Here is a 19,029-nt window from a genome sequence, read left to right on the forward strand (position 1 = left end):
TAACAAGTGTTGTCCACCATTACCAGAACTACCACTTGTGTTTCTTCAAACTAACGACTCCAAAAAATACTTTTCATTCTTCAAACTGCCCACAAACACTGTCTTACGTTGTCCTGGGTCTTCACAATTAGGTTGCTGCCGTGGAACAATACAAGGTTGGTTGATCATGGTTGATGATCAAGCTTCTAACTGTACGGGTAATTGAATTCGAAGCATCTTTTTCTTCAACCCCTTAACAAAAGCTAAGATTTTGATGCCATCAAGGTTACAATGTGAAGGTAGGGCTGCAAAAATTGTGGCATCAATAAAACCTAGTAACCCAAATTGTGTTGTGGCATGTCGCTTTGTGGATGCTAATATGCTTGCACTTGGTGGCATTTATGATGAATCATGGACTTTGATCAAAGGATCTCATCAAAAAGAAAGGATCATCTTCAAGGACAGAGAGATTCTTGATTTTGATTCTATATTAGTCTGTGATCTGAAAATAAACCCATAAGGCCAAAACTCTTAGGTGCATTTGGGATTACACTGGTGGCTCCCAAACTAACTGCTCCACTAAAAAAAAAGAAGAAGAAAAAAGTAGCTTTTTGTTTAAAACACATGTTTGAACTGGCTGTGGAAGTAAATGAACTTATCTTTAAAATGAACTTTTTTTCAAAAGCTCCAACTTATTACTTTCAATTTCTCCACCACACGTTTAGATAGGTAGGGCCCATGAGTGAGGGAGGAGAGAATATGTTTTATGTATGATGTGAGTTTTTTTTTTTTTTTTTAAATTGAGCCACTTAAGTTGGTTTTTAATATTAGAGAAATTATTTTTTGAATAATGAAACAATTTTTAAAAAAATAAATTTATTATTCTTTATTATTTGCTATCATATTATAAAATCTATGGATAATTGAGAAAAATGTCCTATTAAAAATTTAATTGGTAAGAAGTAATTGATAAATTTTTATATACTAAGTGTAAATATTATAGATATAGAATGCTTGTATTATGATTTAGATCCTTCTCACTAATTATATTTTTAATAGGAGGACTTTTTCTGAATTTTTCCTAAAATTTAAATATAATATTTTATTTTTAATTATTCTAAAAAATAACTATTTTTATTTTTATAATTATAATTTTAATTATTCTCTGATAATTATCACATTATAAACATATAATATAAATATGTACCATTCAATAAAGTTTATATCCTTTTTAATAATTTTATATCTAAACCTTTTTTTTATTAATAATCTAAACAAGTTTCAACTATTCAAACTGATTTTTTTTATAAAAACCAATCCAAACATAAATCACATTATACTACTTGGCTTTTAATCTGACTTTTGTAAAGTTAGATCGAAAAAAAATAACTTCTCCATCGCTAATCCAAACACATTCTCAGCAGCTGAGAATCCTTTAGCAAAAGTTGATGATTTGGTTGATCAGTCTCATACTATTGATCCAACTAGGTATTTAGTTATTGATGCTTCATCCGGAGAGTTATTGCTTATCTATCAGTTTGAAAAGTTATTAATACCAGCAATAATGAGACTGGTTTTATGCCCACCTTTATAGAAAGTAGAGTGTTCAAGTTCAACTTTACAACCGGTAGGGAAGAAGGTGAGTGGATTGAGGTTAAGAATTTGGGAAATCGGATGTTGTTTGTTGGAGGAGGCAGGAATTTAGTGGTATCAAATATTGGTCTTCATGATGCTCAAGATTTGATTGAAGACAATTGCATATATTTTACAGTTAAGGTTCACATAAATGGAATATTTGGACAAAGGAAGTTCATGAGCATTGGGAGGTACTGTGAATCTAATAAAAAGACGGATTATTATACAAGTAAAAGCTTAATCCCAAGTAATGTGTTCTCTTCAGCTTGGTTCATATATACCAAGTTTTTGGTAGCTCTAATTTGGTTAGGGAGTATTTTTACGTCGTAGAAATCTTTGGTACAAGAGGAAATATTATTTATTTTTGTAATGGTTTTATTTTTTATTACTATCAATATTATCTACTTGAAAATCTTAATTGAACTTTAAAGTTGAGCATTTGAATTTGAAAATTTCTGTAGTTAGTATCCTGCATGCATAGTATGACAAGATTTAATTGTGTGAAGAATGTTTTTCATTTAATGGATGATTCATTCAATCATAGTTCATAGCATTGATAAAGATTAATATACATAACAAAGATTAATATATATATATATATCCCATTTTTTATCATGCATATATAACTCCTACCTTGCTATGGTCTAGTATGGAATCAACTTATAATCATAAAATGGACTTAATTATCATATTATAGACTATAAACTCAACTTTATAACCCATTTCCATTTTGGGCGGAACAGATCTACTCATTGGTTGATTGATTCGAGTTAGTAAGAGGGCTCCTAAACTAATGACATATTCTAAAAACTAAAAAGGATATGCCAAGCAATTTTAATAGTTTGGTTTATTGATATTTATGATAGAATAACACCTACATCACGTTTTTTATATCTATCGTGTCAAGTTTTTTAATCATAATTAACCATATGTTTTGTTTTTAAAATATTAACATTTAATAGTACTTAATTATAAACACACAAAAAATTAGGACAGATTACGATATGTGATTGAAAAATTTAGTTCAATAGATATAAAAAATTTCATCCAAGTGTTTTTTTCTTGACAGAGTAGGTGTTATGCACATATAATCATAATACGGAATTGTGTGATTATGCTAATTGTAGTAGAGTGCATTATGTTTGCTGTGTACTTCTACAGAATTTTTGCCTGCGAATAAAATCTCCTTGAACTAAATGCATAACACCAGGTTCATTCTTGTGCAGATTCAATTTTGAATGAAAATCCATTTCACTCAGCAAAAACAAAATAAAGAATATATAGGAACTATATTTTAAGATTTTGGCATTTTCCAAATCTCCTTGTTAATATGACTTGTAATTCTGTAAACTGATCTGCGAGTTCAAATTTAATTTGGTGATACTTGGGGTCAAAATTGCTTTTGACATTAATATTAAAAAAAATCTTTCCTTTTAATTCGGCATCGATCATCAAAATAAAAAGAATCCAAGTGTTCACTACTACAAATTGGGGAATACTTGATGCTAAATATTTGACGGTTATCACAAAAACCGTCAAATATAATCCCCAGGAAGAAAACTTGACGGTTTCTAAAGGAACCGTCAATTTTAATAGAAAAATAATTGACGGTTTCTTAGAAACCGTCAAGTATTCCAGAACGATACTTGACCGTTATAAAATAACCGTCAAGTATATTTCAGGTAAACTTGACGGTTTAATGAGAAACCGTCAAGTTTAATAATACTTGACAGTTTTATTTTAAAACCGTCAAGTATTCTTTGAGAATACTTGACGGTTATTAATAGAAACCGTCAAGTTTTGTGTTTTAAAACCTGTTCATTTCGCTCTTCAGTTCAAAATTTCTAGTGCCTCATTCCGTTTCGGACTCTCCAAGCCGCCATACCCACCTCATTTTCAGCCCTTCCCTTTTGCTTTTTTTGCTCGTCCTCCATCATCGTCCCTCTCTGTGTCCTCCATTATCGTTGTGGCATCCTCCTGCTTCGTCGTTGTCGTGCATTCTCCAGATTGTCATTTCGGCTTCAGATTGGTAATCCTTCACTCGCTCCCCTTATTTCCTTTAGTTCTTCCTTTGAGAAATGATTGTAGTTGAAAGGGAATGATAGGATAATGCTAGGACCGTTCACCATGCACACATGGAAAATGGGTTTTCTATTTGGCCAAATGGGTTTTTTTTTTTCCTTCTGTTCTTGATTCTAAATGGGCCTTTCGCATTTTGATCAGTTTTTGGATTTAGTGTGTTTTAGTTTTTTGTTTTCACCATAAAGTCTGGGGAATGCAATGCTAATGTTTCAATTTTTGTTTTTGTAATTGAAATTGACAATGTGCTGGTTTGGTTTTCTGCCATAAAACCTGGGAAATGCTAAGTTATAAGCCGTTATGCTGCCGAATTTTTTTCAAATGGAATAGGCGAATAGCACATTAGTAGTAGTAGAATATTTTTCAAACTGAAGTGAAAGTGAATTTTTGTTGAATTACTAGTTGCTAACAACTACTAGTTGTTAGCAAGTAGAATTAAAGAGGGATAAATGTGATCAATAGTGGCTCATGTGTTGACTTTCTATTTTTGTTTAATTCTCACAATATCTTTGAGTCACTGATCACATTTTCCTCTAAATGATTCATCTTAGTCGGGGACCATGGGCAAGGAATGGATGTCCGCCAATCGTCTATCAAAAGAATATTGGGATGGGGTAGAAGATTTTATTAAGTTTGCGATTGAGCACGCCGATGATTGCAACAGGATTATTTGCCCCTGTCTTAAGTGTTGCCTTTTGAAGTGGGTTTTGCCATCCGATTGTGAGAGCCACTTAATTATCAATGGAATTGATCAAAGTTACAAGTGTTGGATAAAGCACGGAGAGACAAGAGATGTGAGTAATAGTAGTCGAGGGCATAGTGAAAGCTGTGGATCATCTAATCTTGACATGAGTACATGTGAAGCTGATCGTCTTGAGGAGATGACAGATGCGATTGAACGGGAACTTGACGATTGTCCTGAAATGTTTGATAGATTGAAGTGTGATGCTGAGACACCTCTATATGAAGGTTGTACTGATTTCACAAAATTGTCTGCAGTGTTGAAACTGTATAATTTGAAAGCAAGAAATGGGTGGAGCGACACAAGCTTCACAGAACTGCTGTTGCTTGTTAAACAAATGCTACTGAAAGAAAATGAGCTTCCAAGTAAAACGTATGATGCAAAGCAAGTGTTGCGCTCTGTCGGCCTCAGCTATGAGAAGATACATGCTTGCCCCAATGATTGCATTTGGTTTAGGAAGGAGTATAAGTCACTAACTGAGTGTCCTAAGTGTAATGCATCACGCTACCAAGAGAATGGGAAGAGCCTGAAGAAGGCATTATGGTATTTTCCCATTGTGCCAAGATTCAGACGCTTGTATAGTAATGTAGAAGATGCGAGAAATTTAAGGTGGCATGCAGATGAAAGGGTTAAAGATGGCATGCTTCGCCATCCTGTTGATTCTCTATAATGGAAGAAGTTTGATATTGAGTATCCTGAATTCGGGGAAGAAGATAGAAATCTATGCCTTGCATTAGCCACCGACGGGATGAACCCTTATGGGATGCAAAGCAGCACCCATAGCATTTGGCCAGTGATTTTGTTTATATATAACCTTCCTCCATGGCTATGCATGAAACGCAAGTATTCAATGATGTCTATGATAATCTCTGGGCCAAAGCAACCGGGAAATGACATAGATATATATCTAGCTCCATTAATTGAAGAATTGAAAGTATTGTGGGAGAATGGAGTTGATGTATATGATACATATAAGGAAGAAACATTCAAGTTGAGAGCTATGTTATTTGGCACAATTAACGACTTTCCTGCGTATGGTAATCTCTCAGGGTATAGCATTAAAGGACAACTTGGTTGTCCCATTTGTGAAGAGAGCACAGATTCCATAAGGTTGAAGCATGGAATGAAAAATTCGTATATGGGACATCGTAGATGGTTGCATCGTGATCATCCTTACCGGCGATTCAAAAAATATTTCAATGGGAATTCAGAAGAAGGTAAGGCGCCTACACCGTTGATTGGGGAGGATGTGTTTCAAAAGGTGAAAGACATAGATTGTGAATTTGGAAAACCTTTCGCGAAGCATGTTGGGACAAGTGGGTGGAAGAAGAGGTCTATTTTCTTTATACTGCTGTATTGGATAACCCTGAATGTGAGATATTTTCTTAATGCTATGCATATTGAGAAAAACGTATGTGAAAGTCTGTTTGGCACATTACTCCATATTCCCAGGAAGACTAAAGATGGCATAAATGCCAGGCTAGACATGGTTGAAATGGGGATAAGGGAGGAATTGGCACCAGAGGATAAGGGAACTCGTACATTTCTTCGTCCGGCAGCTCACACCCTTTCTAGAAAAGAGAAAAGTAGTTTTTGTGAGTTTCTTGCTTCAGTAAAAGTGCTGGAAGGTTACTCTTCTAACATTAGTAACCTTGTGTCAATGAAGGATATGAAGTTAAAACGTTTAAAATCTCATGACTGTCATGTCTTAATGGAAAACTTTATTCCAGTGGCAATACGGGCTATTTTACCTGATAAGGTACGAGTTACGATCACAAAGTTATGTTTCTTCTTTAAGTCTCTTTGCAGCAAAATGATTAATCCTAGTAAATTGCCAAGATTGCAAACCCGAGTCATAGTTACGTTATGTGAACTTGAAATGTATTTTCCTCCGGCCTTTTTTGACATCATGGTCCATTTAACCATCCACTTAGTTAGAGAGGTCCAATTGTGTGGCCCAGTGTATTTAAGATGGATGTACCCAGTTGAGCATTACATGAAAATATTGAAAGGGTATGTGAAAAATCGAAGTCGGCCAAAGGGTTGTATCGTAGAACGATATATTTATGAAGAGGCTACTGAATTCTGTACCCATTACTTAAAAAATGCAAGTGATATTGGGGTTCCAATATCTCGTCATGAGGGAAGGACAGATGGAGAAGGGATTATGGGAAAGAAAGTCGTAACTATTTCAAACCAACAGTGGGAGCAGGCACATCTATATGTATTGCACAACTCCGAAGAGATTGAGGACTATGTGCATGAGCATATTGATGAGCTAAAGAGGGATAATCCCAATAAACTTGAAAGTTGGTACACCAAAACACACAATAAACAATTTATAGCATGGTTGAGAGAGCAGGTGCATGGCAAGTATAATAATGATCCTAATTCTATTTCGAAGAAATTAAAGTTGTTGGCAGATGGACCGAGCAAACATGTGATTTCTTTCACAAGCTACCTTATGAATGGGTTCATTTTCTATACTAAACAGCAAGATGATCGGAGTAAACAGCCAAATAGTGGCGTAACTCTTGTAGCTAGTACCATACATATATCAAGTGCCAAAGATAAAAATCCTATCTATGCACGTATGTCATACTTTGGAGTGATTGAGGATATTTGGGAGTTGGATTACATTGAATTCAGAGTTCCGGTATTTGGTTGCAAATGGGTGGATAATAATAATGCATTGAGGATTGATGACTTAGGGTTCATACAATTGAATTTGAATAAGGAAGGATACAAGGAAGAGCCATTCATTTTGGCTTCTCAGGCTACGCAAGTGTTTTATGTCCCTGACCCGGCTGCTAAAGGATGGTCTATTGTTTTGTTGACTAATAAAATGAATATTGAAGAGACGGGGTATGAAGACAATGCAGTTGAAGATGATCCATTTCAAGGGGCCTCATTTGATTCTCATTTAAATGAAGATCAATCCATGTATGTCAGGCATGATCACAACGACGGAATATGGATTTCAAAGAGGGGGAAAGTGTTTCGTAAGAAGATCAAAACAATTTAAACCAAGAAGAACATGCAAAAACATAAGAGTAGAAAAAGAAAAAGATCTTCTTAAACATGCATGTAAATTCTCTTACTATTTTCTTTGATTCTTTTATTTGTTTTAATTTTGTTCAAGTCAATTTCGTCATTAATGACTTTATTTTCATTTAATGGATTCTGATTCATTTTGTTTACTTGAATTTCATTGCAGATGGCAGACGATAGCGGATCTAGCACCGATAATCCATCTCAGCCGAGAGATGCCTCTGAGCAGAAGAGACAGTTGCAAAAGGAGGCAACACGCATACAGAGGGGCCTTTGTGTCATGCAAGAGGTCGTGAAAGCTCGAACAGAAGGAAAGAAATTTATCGTACAGTGGAATAAGAAAGGACAAGCTGTACGGTCAAATAAATTTATCAGCTATATTGGGGCAGTGGCACGAAGCACCGTGCCCATTACATCACAGCACTGGAGGAGGGTTGATCGTTCAGTGCGAGACACTATTTGGACAGATGTATTGGTAATATATTATAACAACTCAAATTTCGTTTTCTTACAAGCTGCGTGACACTAATGTGTTGTTTTATATGTTTCGCAGTCCGCATTTGATATAGATGAGAGCAGGAAGAAGTTTGTGGAGGGGAAGGCTGGGAGGGCACTGTGCTCTTTTCGATATTTTGTGACACACAAGTACTTGAAGGATCCTTCCACAGCCGACGAGTCCCAGGTTCCTAGCTTGATACAAGACTTGGTCAAACCAGAGGATTGGGCTGCTTTTGTGACATCACGTCGTGATAGGCAATTTCAAGTAATAATCCTCGCTCTTTTTGATATTAAATAGTCCATTTTGTTTAATCTATATATTGTTTAATTGTGAATCTACCTTGTTTTTGCAGGAATTAAGTTCCTAAAATAAGGAAAGGGTAAAGAAGAATGAGTATCCCTACTAAAAGGGGCGCTTGGGTTATGCGGGCCTCGAGCAAGAGGTGACTCAGAAGGAGGGATCAGATGTCACTGTATCCCGTCAGATGCTGTGGGCACTGGCCAGGCAAAATAAAGATGGCCAAATTGATAATCCTCGCGTTAAGGAGGTCATGGACAAGATGATGAGTATTATTCTAAATTAAATAATCCTCACGTTATTGTCAAATATCTTTAAGTATGAATAACTATATCAATGTTTGTTGCACAGGAGAGTTTGTCCCAGAAAGTTTCGTAGGGGGCATATTCTGCAGATGACCAGGATATATTGAGGAGGGCATTGGGGACTCCTGACCATCCTGGTCTTCTTAGGGGCGTCAGTTGTGGAGTCACCAAGAGAGATTACTTCGGGTAACGACAAAAGCCCTCTTCATCGTGCACGCCTTCCTCTGCTGAGTTCATACAGCTGAAGGAAGAAACACGCTGGTTAAAGGAGCAAGTTAAAGCGCAAGCGCTCCTAATCGAGCAGTTGATCAAGAACCAAGCACCACAGCCGGCTCCGAATCTCAGCCTAAGTGGCAAAGACAGCTGCACATGCCCCTTGCTACCTGAGGTATAATACTTGTGTTTATATAATTACATTCAATAATTTATATATCTAGCTAACTTGTCTCTCATGTTAAATCAGGGTGAAGTGGACGTTCAGTGTATGGCGGATAGCCCTAAACATCACACTGTTGCAACGGGCCGCATGTTCAATTTACCGGGGGAGAGTATGATTCATAATGTGCCTCTCCCTGCTGATCATGTGAGGGTGCAGTTGAACACTGCTATTGTCTTTCTTATACTTAGGGGACACTGGATGCTGATTGTGGTCAATCCCACAAAGCCGAGGATTTGGTATCTTGATTCTCTTCATGGGGATCCAACCAATCGACCATTTATGGTTTCATTGTTCAACATGTAATATTTATCTCTATTATTTAAATTTAATTTAATTTCTTGCTTCAATCAAATTTTTGACAATCATTAATATTCAATTTTATTGTCTTCTCAGGGCTTTGTGGCTATACCACACAAATCAAGCCTTACCCTGCCCCCCGGTAAAAAATGACCAATTTGACGATACCTTCCCGTGGAAGAAAGTGAAGGTATTCACTACCATTATTTACTATTATACTAAATATGGTTTATTTATATGATTGACTAATATTATTTCCTTTTCCATTCTTTACAATGCCCACGTCAGCCCAAAAAGAGCTCCCATTGTGGATATTGCGTGATGAAATTTATGAAAGAGATAATTCTGCACAATGTTGACACAATTCCCATGCAGGTAATATGCATTTGTTAAAGTTCAATTTATATATTTAAGAATTATTGTACTTACTGTAGCTTTACATTTCTATCTAACTTAAGTCATAATTTGTGGTTGCATACAATACTTTGCTGACACATATTGCACAGTGTATTCATCTGCTCAGATGGATGAAATCGTTGAGGAGTTGGCGATGGCCTTATTCCGTCAGTGGGCACAAAATAGATAGGGAAGTGTACATTAAGACAGTGTATGTACGTACAGCTAGCTTTGGTTTCAATATAATTTTGGTTTTGGTTCATTTTTGGCTGTTGGTTAGTTTTAGGCATTGCACAACTTTGGCAATTGGCTAATTTTGGAATTGGTTCACCTTTTGTACTTGCCAGAATTTTAATATATCACAGTTGGTTTTCATTGGTTCATGTATATATATGATAATGTAAATTATTTTTGGTTCATTAAGATATATGTATATGGCTAAATTGGTTTGAATGCTGGCCTGCATGATTCTGTTGAATGAGCCTTTGTTATCGGTTTCAAAATTACAGGGGGGCTGCTGGCAAAGCAGAACGAATATAAAAAAAATACCAATAATACTTGACGGTTATTAGTTAAAACCGTCAAGTATTCTAAAATACTTGACGGTTACTTTTGGAACTGTCAAGTATTAAAGAGTACTTGACAATTTTTTAAAAATAACCGTCAAGTATGTTTCATAATACTTGACAGTTTTGGGAACCGTCAAGTATACTCACTACTGTCCCAAAATAATTGACGGTTTTTCTTTAATAACCGTCAAGTATTCAGAACTTAGTTTACGGTTTTTTTGAAAAACCGTCAATTGTTTGAAGAATAATTGACGGTTCTTTGTTTAAAACTGTCAAATATGATTTAAATATTTGACGGTTAATAACCGCCAAATATTTGCTGTTGAAATATATGACGCCAGTATAGTTGATGGTTTTTAACTGTCAAATATGATCCAAAATAACCGTCAAGTATTTTTCATTTTGTAGTAGTGGTTATATTGTTTTTTTTTTTTAAAGCTTTTGGCACTCTTCTTAATTTGTTTTTAAAATTCAAATCACTAATACTCCTTCGGTCCTTAATATAACACCCAATTATTGAGTTAGTTTTAGTCCTAAATATAAGATCTATTTCTCATATTTATCAATTTTCTCTAAATTACCCCTATGGATACTCTCTCAACCACAATCAAGTAGAAAAGAAAGATGGGGTATTAAGAAAGATGATTATGGTGTTTTAGGAAAAATGTGTTAATTTTCTTATAATTAACTAACTTCCTTAATATAATTAAATTAATTAAATGAGTTTTATATTAAAGATCAGAGGAGTATGATTTTGCAAATCACTGCTTCATCCTAAAAATTCAGAAAATGGGATCTGAAGAAATTACTCCTCCAATCCTAAATATAAGAACCATTTTATTCTGCAATTATAGAGGGCTGTTGGAATTTTATATATATTTTGTCCCCCTTAGTTACTTCTCTTCTTTCAAATTCAACACCCAGGTAATTAGTTAATTACTTATTAACTTCTTCATAAGACAACTTATAATCTACAACAACTATATTATTGTTTAATTTCTACGCACACACGCATATATATATATATATATATATATTTCCATATGACAATGTTTTTTCTAATTTTGAAGCATAAAGAACTTGAAAGATGATGAGGGGAGAAGCAGCAGCAGCAGCGAGAGGTCAGAAATTGGAGACGATGTCTTTGGTTTGATTCTACAACGTTTGTGTGTCACTGATTACCTTCGAACCCAAGTTGTCTGCATAAATTGGCGAAACATTGTCCTTAGATCCGTGGCTGAAAAGTGTTGTCTACCATTACCTGATAAACTACTCCTCCGGTCTTTAATATAGGACTCAATTAGAAGGTTGATCTTGGTCCTAAATATAGGACCCCTTTCTCATATTTTTTCATTCTTTCCTAAATTACCCCTATTAGATAATTAAATACCACAATAATACTCATTATTCATTAATAATACACCTATATATTTTATAAAGTGAATGAATACTTATTACTTATTGATTCCACACAAACATCAATTCTACCATTTTATATTTTTAATAAAATAATTTAAACATTTTAAAAAAATATTTTCATACAAATACCCATTCAAGGTAATTGGATTTTTTTACCTCCGAGGAATAGCATAATAATAATCGTACTATCTATTTTCTTTGTGCCTAGAAAATATAATCTTCTATTTATATTTTACCCAATCAAACAGAAAAAGTTCCTGCCTGAAGAAAAAAAAATTAATTCTTTTTTCTTATAAACAGGAAAATTAAAAACAAATAAAGAAACAGAAACAAAACATTGAATTAAGTTACACCCTCTCGCTAACCCAAAAAAAATTAATTCTACACATTTACCATTCATTTTAAATCTACAAACTAGCATCTCATTATGGTTAAGAAAAATCATTTTGAGTCTATAAAAATTTCATTTAAAAAAAATTTATAAACTAGCATCAAACATATAAAAGACAATTATGTAGGCTGTGTGAATTTGTAAATCCCAAAAACAAAGATGACTATAATATGGTGGATTTCATTCGATCAAATGCTAAAATAGTGTTCCTATACATGTTGAAACAGTAGCTTTCCATAGCCTCAGCAATCCTGAGCTTTATTTATCTTTTGCATTTACTAATCAATTTATAACATGTTGCTATATCAAGCAATGAAGAATAAATCTTCAAGTCTTCAAAAACAAATAAAATGAAGCCTCATTTCTTCAATCTCAACAAGGTGGTAGGTTTGCATCAGTTAGTGAACGAAGCCAAAGACTAATCTGCCACATCGAGTCATCCAATGTTGCCACAGCTATAAATTATCCAACGCACAAAAGTTAAGTACCACAGACACATATTAACCAAAAGAACTAGGAAAAAAAAAAGAACTCAGAGAAAGGAAAAATTACCTTAAGTACTCCATCACTTCTTGTACTAGCTTTGGATCACACTTGATTTGATTGGGCAGTGGACCTTCCTTTTCCATGACTTCTTTTCTCATATGTGGAAGATCATATTTATTAGATCCTCTGACCTTCATGATTTCTACCATGCAACATTTAAGTGTTAAGAATATTTTGTTAGACTTAACAGCTAAAAATGATTCAAACGATTTAACCATCGCCGCAATTAAATCATCAACTGTCTTTGGTGCTTCCTTGTACTGTAAAGATTGTATGCCATTAAAGAACCCAAGATCTAGAATATTCAAGTCAGGAGAATTTGGAGGTTGGTTCATCAAGCGGATATTAAACCCATCTTCTGTGGCAACTCGACAGAATTCATTGTCATCTGGATCGATGTAACATCTTGCGTTGTCCTGCTGAATATATATCGGTTCCCCTATTGAATCTCTTGGCCACTTTTCTTTTATAGCAGGAACAACATGCTCAATAAGAAACTGTCTACTAACTTCTTTGGTAATTGAAGCTATGGGTTTTGTTACAAGGGAACCTGCACGTCTATTAATACTGTTCCTCTTTGTTGGCTCTTGTCTCACTAAAGGAAAGACTCCAATTTTCCCAGAGAAAATTTTATTACCTTCAGAATCAAACCTAGGACGAGCAACAGCAACCAAGAACATGACCTTTCCAATAAATTGTTTGTTCTTCACAGTACGCAATGGCTCTTCTTCTCTCGGTAGCATGTAATAGTTTACAGTGTTTTTAGTCATATAAAACCATTTCTCATCAACATGAACCATATTGTGCATGCTTTTAAAAGTTAGATCTCCTAGCATTAAACCACTTTCTATCATGCTCAAGCAAAACCGTAATCGAGCAATCATATTCTCTCCCTTCAAAAATGGCTTAATGGCATTAGCACGACGCTCAATAGCTCCCTCCTTTTTAAGCCTAATTAGTGAGGTCTTGTTTATATTCAAGGCAAATGATAAATCTCGCAAGGTAGTCCTCCTAGCCAAAGGAACTTGAAGAAACTGATCAAGGTCAAGTTCAACCTTCTTGCGACCACAATTTTGTGTTCTATTATGACACACTTCATCCCCAACCTTTGTTTTTCGCCAAATGCGTTTAATGACACTACTGGATACTGAATACATTGATGCAATCTTTTTCCTAGCCCCTTTAATTAGTCTCCCACCCTTACTATGCTGTAATAGGAGATGGGAGATGGCTTTACGGTCTTCATTACTCAAAAACTTACGTTGGTCACCTAAATTGAATCAAAGAAATCACAATTGAAGTCAAACAAACCAGGTCTGATATGAAGCAAAATGAAAAGGAGAAAAATATAAAGCTCACTTCTACTTTAGTTATTTAAAGAGTTTTCAAATCCAGAGTAGTCATAGGTCATAAGATTCTAGAAGCAAATCAATAGGCACACAATACTCTGTATATATCAACCCAGGCACACAATATTACGGTGGTGTGGGTTTCTTCAAATTAGAATGATTCGGGTCACAAAATAAGCATCATTAGGTTCAAGACTGGTAGTACCGGTACTAATATACTAGCGCCAGATTCTTGAAGTTCTAAGTGAAGATTATGATCATTAAAGTGGGCTAAACCAAGTTTTTACAACTAACCTCATGATTACCACTTAAACTACCAAGGGTATCTTTCTCACACATAATAGAAAGGTTTCTCAACCAAAAGGCTCGACCTTTTTCCCTCACCCTTGCTGTTCCCTCCCTATGAGATTCCTTGTACCCAAAGCAAATATTCTTGATAAAGCAGCTGAAAGTTGTGTCTTCTTTTTGTCCCCAAAGCAAATATTCATGCATTTAATTCTACTTGAATGTAAAGGCTTCAGGGTTAGCACTAAGAAAACAAAGTTAAAATTTGCCTTAAAAAATATTTGCAAGAGCTTCCCACGTTAACAAGGAAATTCCCTATAGCCTCAAGCAGCACAAAGGCAGAACAGAGCCTGTGTTTCAATGTAACTTAGTATCTAAATCAAAGGGGCAATACATACAGAGTATTATGTGCCTATTGATTTGCTTCTAGATACATATACTCAGAATTATAGCAACCTCTAGATACGTATACTCAGAATTATATATGGAACTAAAACTTTTGATTAGCACAAGGAGTCCCTGCCTCAGAATTATATACTCAGAATTCAAACTTTTGGTTGAACCATATCACTATATCAGAGAAAAGTATATGTCCAGCAAATAATTGTATACGCAGGAAATACAAGAAAAAAAAATGCTCCAAGTATGCCAATGTAATGTCAACATAAAGGTATACTCGGGTACCATTAGTTTCAGATGCACAAATGTGTTCCTCTTCTATTTGTTGTTCAACATCATATTCAGTGTCCAAAATTTCTCCCAAATAAACTTCGTCCACTCCCTGAAAGTCACTAGGCAGTTTATTCAGGTCCAAGAGAAACTCTCCTGAATGTGATAAGGAAAAAAATTACTCAGGTCCAAAAGTAATAACCAAACCATTAATGACATAAAAGCAATGTGATATTACAGAATTAGAAATCAAATTAGTAATTTATCAGATTCCTAGAATGTTCTTAATCTTTCATTAGGATAACAATAAGCTCTGAAGTCCTGAAAGCATATTAATACCATCATCTGCGCCAATTTCATCACTGTTCAAGTCCAAGTTCAACGGCATTGAGTCAGATTGATTCTCAACAGCAGCCACTTACAGCAAGCAAAATCTGAAATCCAGAGAAGCAACACTGATGAACTAAGCAAGCAAAACTGAAATCGATTTCATACCAAGTTTCGTTTCACACTAATCAGAAATGTGGACACTAATCCAGAGAAACAACATCAACGATTAAGCAAGCAAAACTGAAATCGATAAACATCTAAAATCCAGAGAAACAAATCAACGATTAAGCAAGCAAAACTGAAATCGATAAAAATCTAAAATCCAGAGAAACAGCATTGACGAACGAAGGAAGCAAAACCGAAATCTGACGGAAATCCAAAATCCATAGACGAACGAAGCAAGCAAAACTGAAATTTGACAGAAATCCAAAATCTAGAGACGAACGAAGGAAGCAAAACCAAAATCTGATGGAAATCCAAAATCTAGAGACAACATTGACTGCAAGCAAAACTGAAATCGACGGAAAATCTGAAATCTAGAGAAACGATATCGACGAACCAAGCAGTTGATGAGTGAGACCGATGACTCAGACGGTGCGTGAGCCAGGAGAACTTGGACGACGTTGTTACCGGAGGAGGGGAGTTAACTAGACTAAATTTTTTCAAATGTCAGTTTCTTTTTCGAAGTGTAAACCGAGGGTATTTTGGGATATCTATATTTATTACCTAATTTAACTACCATCCTTAATTTAATCAAAATAGTCAAAATGGTCCTATATTAAGGACTGAAGGAGTACTACTTGTTTTTCTTCATCATGCAGAGAATAATGACTCCAACAAACACTTTCCAATCTTCAACCTCTCCACAAAAGAACACTTTACAATGTCAGCCTCTCCACAGAAAGTGTCTCACCTTATTATTCTGGAATATTATCTTTAGGATTCTCTGATTGCTGCGGCACAGTGCAAGGTTGGTTGATCATGGTGGATCATGCTGGAAGAGTAATTTACCTTAAAATTAACGTGAACAATTTTGCCAATATTATTATTGGGGCACAAACCAACCCATAGGAAGAGAGCTCGGGAATTCTAACCTGGCCATGTGGGCGAGCGTTCTTTGCTTTCTTTGTGTTTTTTGGTTGATGAGCACCCATTGCAATTTCTGCATCCCTTGAACCACCCAAAGATCTCTCGTTAATATTTGCAGTACTCATCATCAACTATCATTCCTTTGTCGTGAACATAGATCACAAACCGCCTGAATTTTTCCACCGATGCCTGCTTAAGGAAAGGGGATTTTAGTAATCAACAATACACAAAGAAAAACCAACACAAAATAGCAAAGCTAACTTCAGTCTTTCTAAAGATCAGATTTCTAGTGAACAAAGAGATCAATTTCTCCACTGCAGCTACGAGCAATTTATAAGTGAATACATAAACGCAAAAGCAAGAACCTTTTCAGGCAAACTTAGATATGCAACAGCAGTTTGATGTTGGTGCTAAATTCAGTAATCATAACTGCAAATGATGCGGATACTTTTGTAATAATTATAGTAAAGGTTGTGTAGCAAACCAAAGTATGTTTTTCACTACTAAAAAAAACATAATAATTGATGGTTATTTTTTTGTCACATTTGACAGTTAAAAACCGTCAAGTATGCCAGAGTCATATATTTGTGTAAGGATATTTGACGGTTAATAACGGTCAAATATATTTAGACTAATAACCGTTAAGTATTTATTTATTTTTTAAATATGGGTACTGCTTTTCCAGCAGTCTCCTGCATTATAAAATTTCATACAAAGCAGCATTTTTTTAAAGACGGAACCAGACCAGCATTCAAACTAATATACAGCAAGCAATAATTCAGTCATATGAATCTAATTAACCTTGTACCAGATAGAAATTTACATTATATACATCTTAATAACGTAACAAACCAAATGTCATATGATTGTGTCAAGTCAAAGCAAAATTTTAATTTGGAAAAGCACAAAAGGCTAAAGCAAAAAACCAATTCCAAAATCAAAATTGGCCAATTGCCAAAAACCACAATAAAATTGAATTTACTAAAGTGGTCTTCTACTTTCCTATCTATTTTGTGCCCACTGACAATACAAAGCCATTGCCAACTCTTCAATGATTTCTTCCATTTAAGCGAATGAATACATTGTGCAATATGTGTCGGCAAAGTACTGCATGCAAAAGCAAATTAAAGTTAGATATAAATGTAAAGCTACACTAAGTATAATTCTAAAGTATATAAATTGAACTTTAACAAATGCATATTACCTTCGTAGGGATTGTGTTGAAATTGTGCATAATCATTTTCTTCATGAATTTTATCATGCAATACCCACAATCAGAGCTTTTGTTTCGTTGACATGGGCACTGTAAAGAACTGGGAAAGGAAATTATATTAGTGAATAATATAAATAAATCATATTTAGTAGAATAGTAAATAATAGTAATAAATACCTTCACTTTCTTCCACGGGAGGTTTCGTTGAATTGGCCGTTTTTGATCGAGGGTAGGGTAGAGCTTGATTTGTGCGGTATAGCCACAAAGCCCTGAGCAGACAATAAAATTGAATACTAATGACTGTCAAAAATTATATTGAAGCAAGAAATTAAATTAAATATGAAGAATAGATATAAATTTTACTTAAACAATGAAATCATAAACGATCGATTGGTCAGATCCCCATAAAGAGAATCGAGATATCAAATCCTCGACTTTGTGAGATTGACCACAATCAGCAGCCAATGTCCCCTAAGTATAAGAAAGAAAATTAGAACAATTACAAAATATTTTAAAATAAAAGAATTTAAGGAAGTTCAATATACTATAATTGACAGTAAGACGCCAAAAACAAAGTCTCCCGAGTCTTTGCTGCCCTAGAAATGAAGATATCTGTCAAATCTCTGGATAAGTCTTTTCTCTTCATTGGAGTGACGCCATTTCTTCCATTACCTAGACACAAGCTTCCTCTATTACCAAAAACACAATCTTGGGGTCGTTTGATTCAAATATGAAAAAAAAACAACCATATTTCTCAATCGAACAGCACATAGAAGTGATAATGGAGCAAAAATAATTGCTCATCGCCTATCATTCACATTCAACTAAAACCATTGGAAGGAACAAAAACAACAGATTAGGGATTTAACAGAAGAACATAACCAACCTGAACCTATAAACTCTGGAGAACAAGCTTGGACGATAATGATGATGGAGGATGACCACACCATGCGATGGTGATGCTGTAAGAACCACAAAAGCCAAAGGGAAAAGCCACAAATGAGATAGGGATGGTGGATTATAGGTTTACGAGGTTTGGGTAGAACTTCGAAAGAAGAAGGGCATCTGAAATTTCAAAATGAGATCAAGTGAAATGAACAAATTTGGGGGTTTTAAAAGCAAATACTTGACGATTTTTTAATATAACCAAAAAGTATTCTTCACAAATATTTGACGATTGCTTTAAAAAACCACCAAGTATTATTAAACTTGATGGTTATCAACGCAACCGTGAAATATTTTAAGAGAATACTTGACGGTTCTAAAAGGAATCATCAAGTATTCTTAAAAAATATAGGACGGTTCCTTTTAAAACTGTCAAATTTTTCTTTGGCAAATTTTGCCTCATCTTATATTCAACGGCAACTTTTTGTGTCACTACTGAAAGGTATACTTTCAGTGGCGACATTTTTATTGCCATTGAAAGTAAACTTTTAGCAGTGACATTTCT

At 34.8% G+C, this 19,029-nt stretch overlaps 1 protein-coding gene across 1 annotated transcript; it reads right to left on the minus strand.

The window, feature by feature from the left end:
- Nucleotides 1-12,320: 12,320 nt before the first annotated feature.
- Nucleotides 12,321-13,359, minus strand: LOC114738342 (uncharacterized). Its single transcript, XM_028926379.1, has 2 exons — nucleotides 12,651-13,359; nucleotides 12,321-12,553 (listed from the first exon to the last, which is right to left on the minus strand). Exons 1-2 carry the CDS (start codon nucleotides 13,322-13,324, stop codon nucleotides 12,535-12,537), a joined length of 693 nt encoding a protein of 230 aa, XP_028782212.1. The 5' UTR covers nucleotides 13,325-13,359; the 3' UTR covers nucleotides 12,321-12,534.
- Between the last annotated feature and the right edge of the window lie 5,670 nt (nucleotides 13,360-19,029).

This window comes from Neltuma alba, unplaced genomic scaffold (genome assembly GCF_004799145.2).
Source record: "Neltuma alba isolate B1F8T4 unplaced genomic scaffold, ASM479914v2 tig00013581_pilon, whole genome shotgun sequence".
In the NCBI taxonomy this organism is placed as follows: domain Eukaryota; kingdom Viridiplantae; phylum Streptophyta; class Magnoliopsida; order Fabales; family Fabaceae; genus Neltuma; species Neltuma alba.

Bases quoted from the DNA above. Each gene is read 5' to 3' on its own strand.
- LOC114738342 (XM_028926379.1), bottom strand. From the start codon at position 13,324: ATGTTCTTGGTTGCTGTTGCTCGTCCTAGGTTTGATTCTGAAGGTAAT.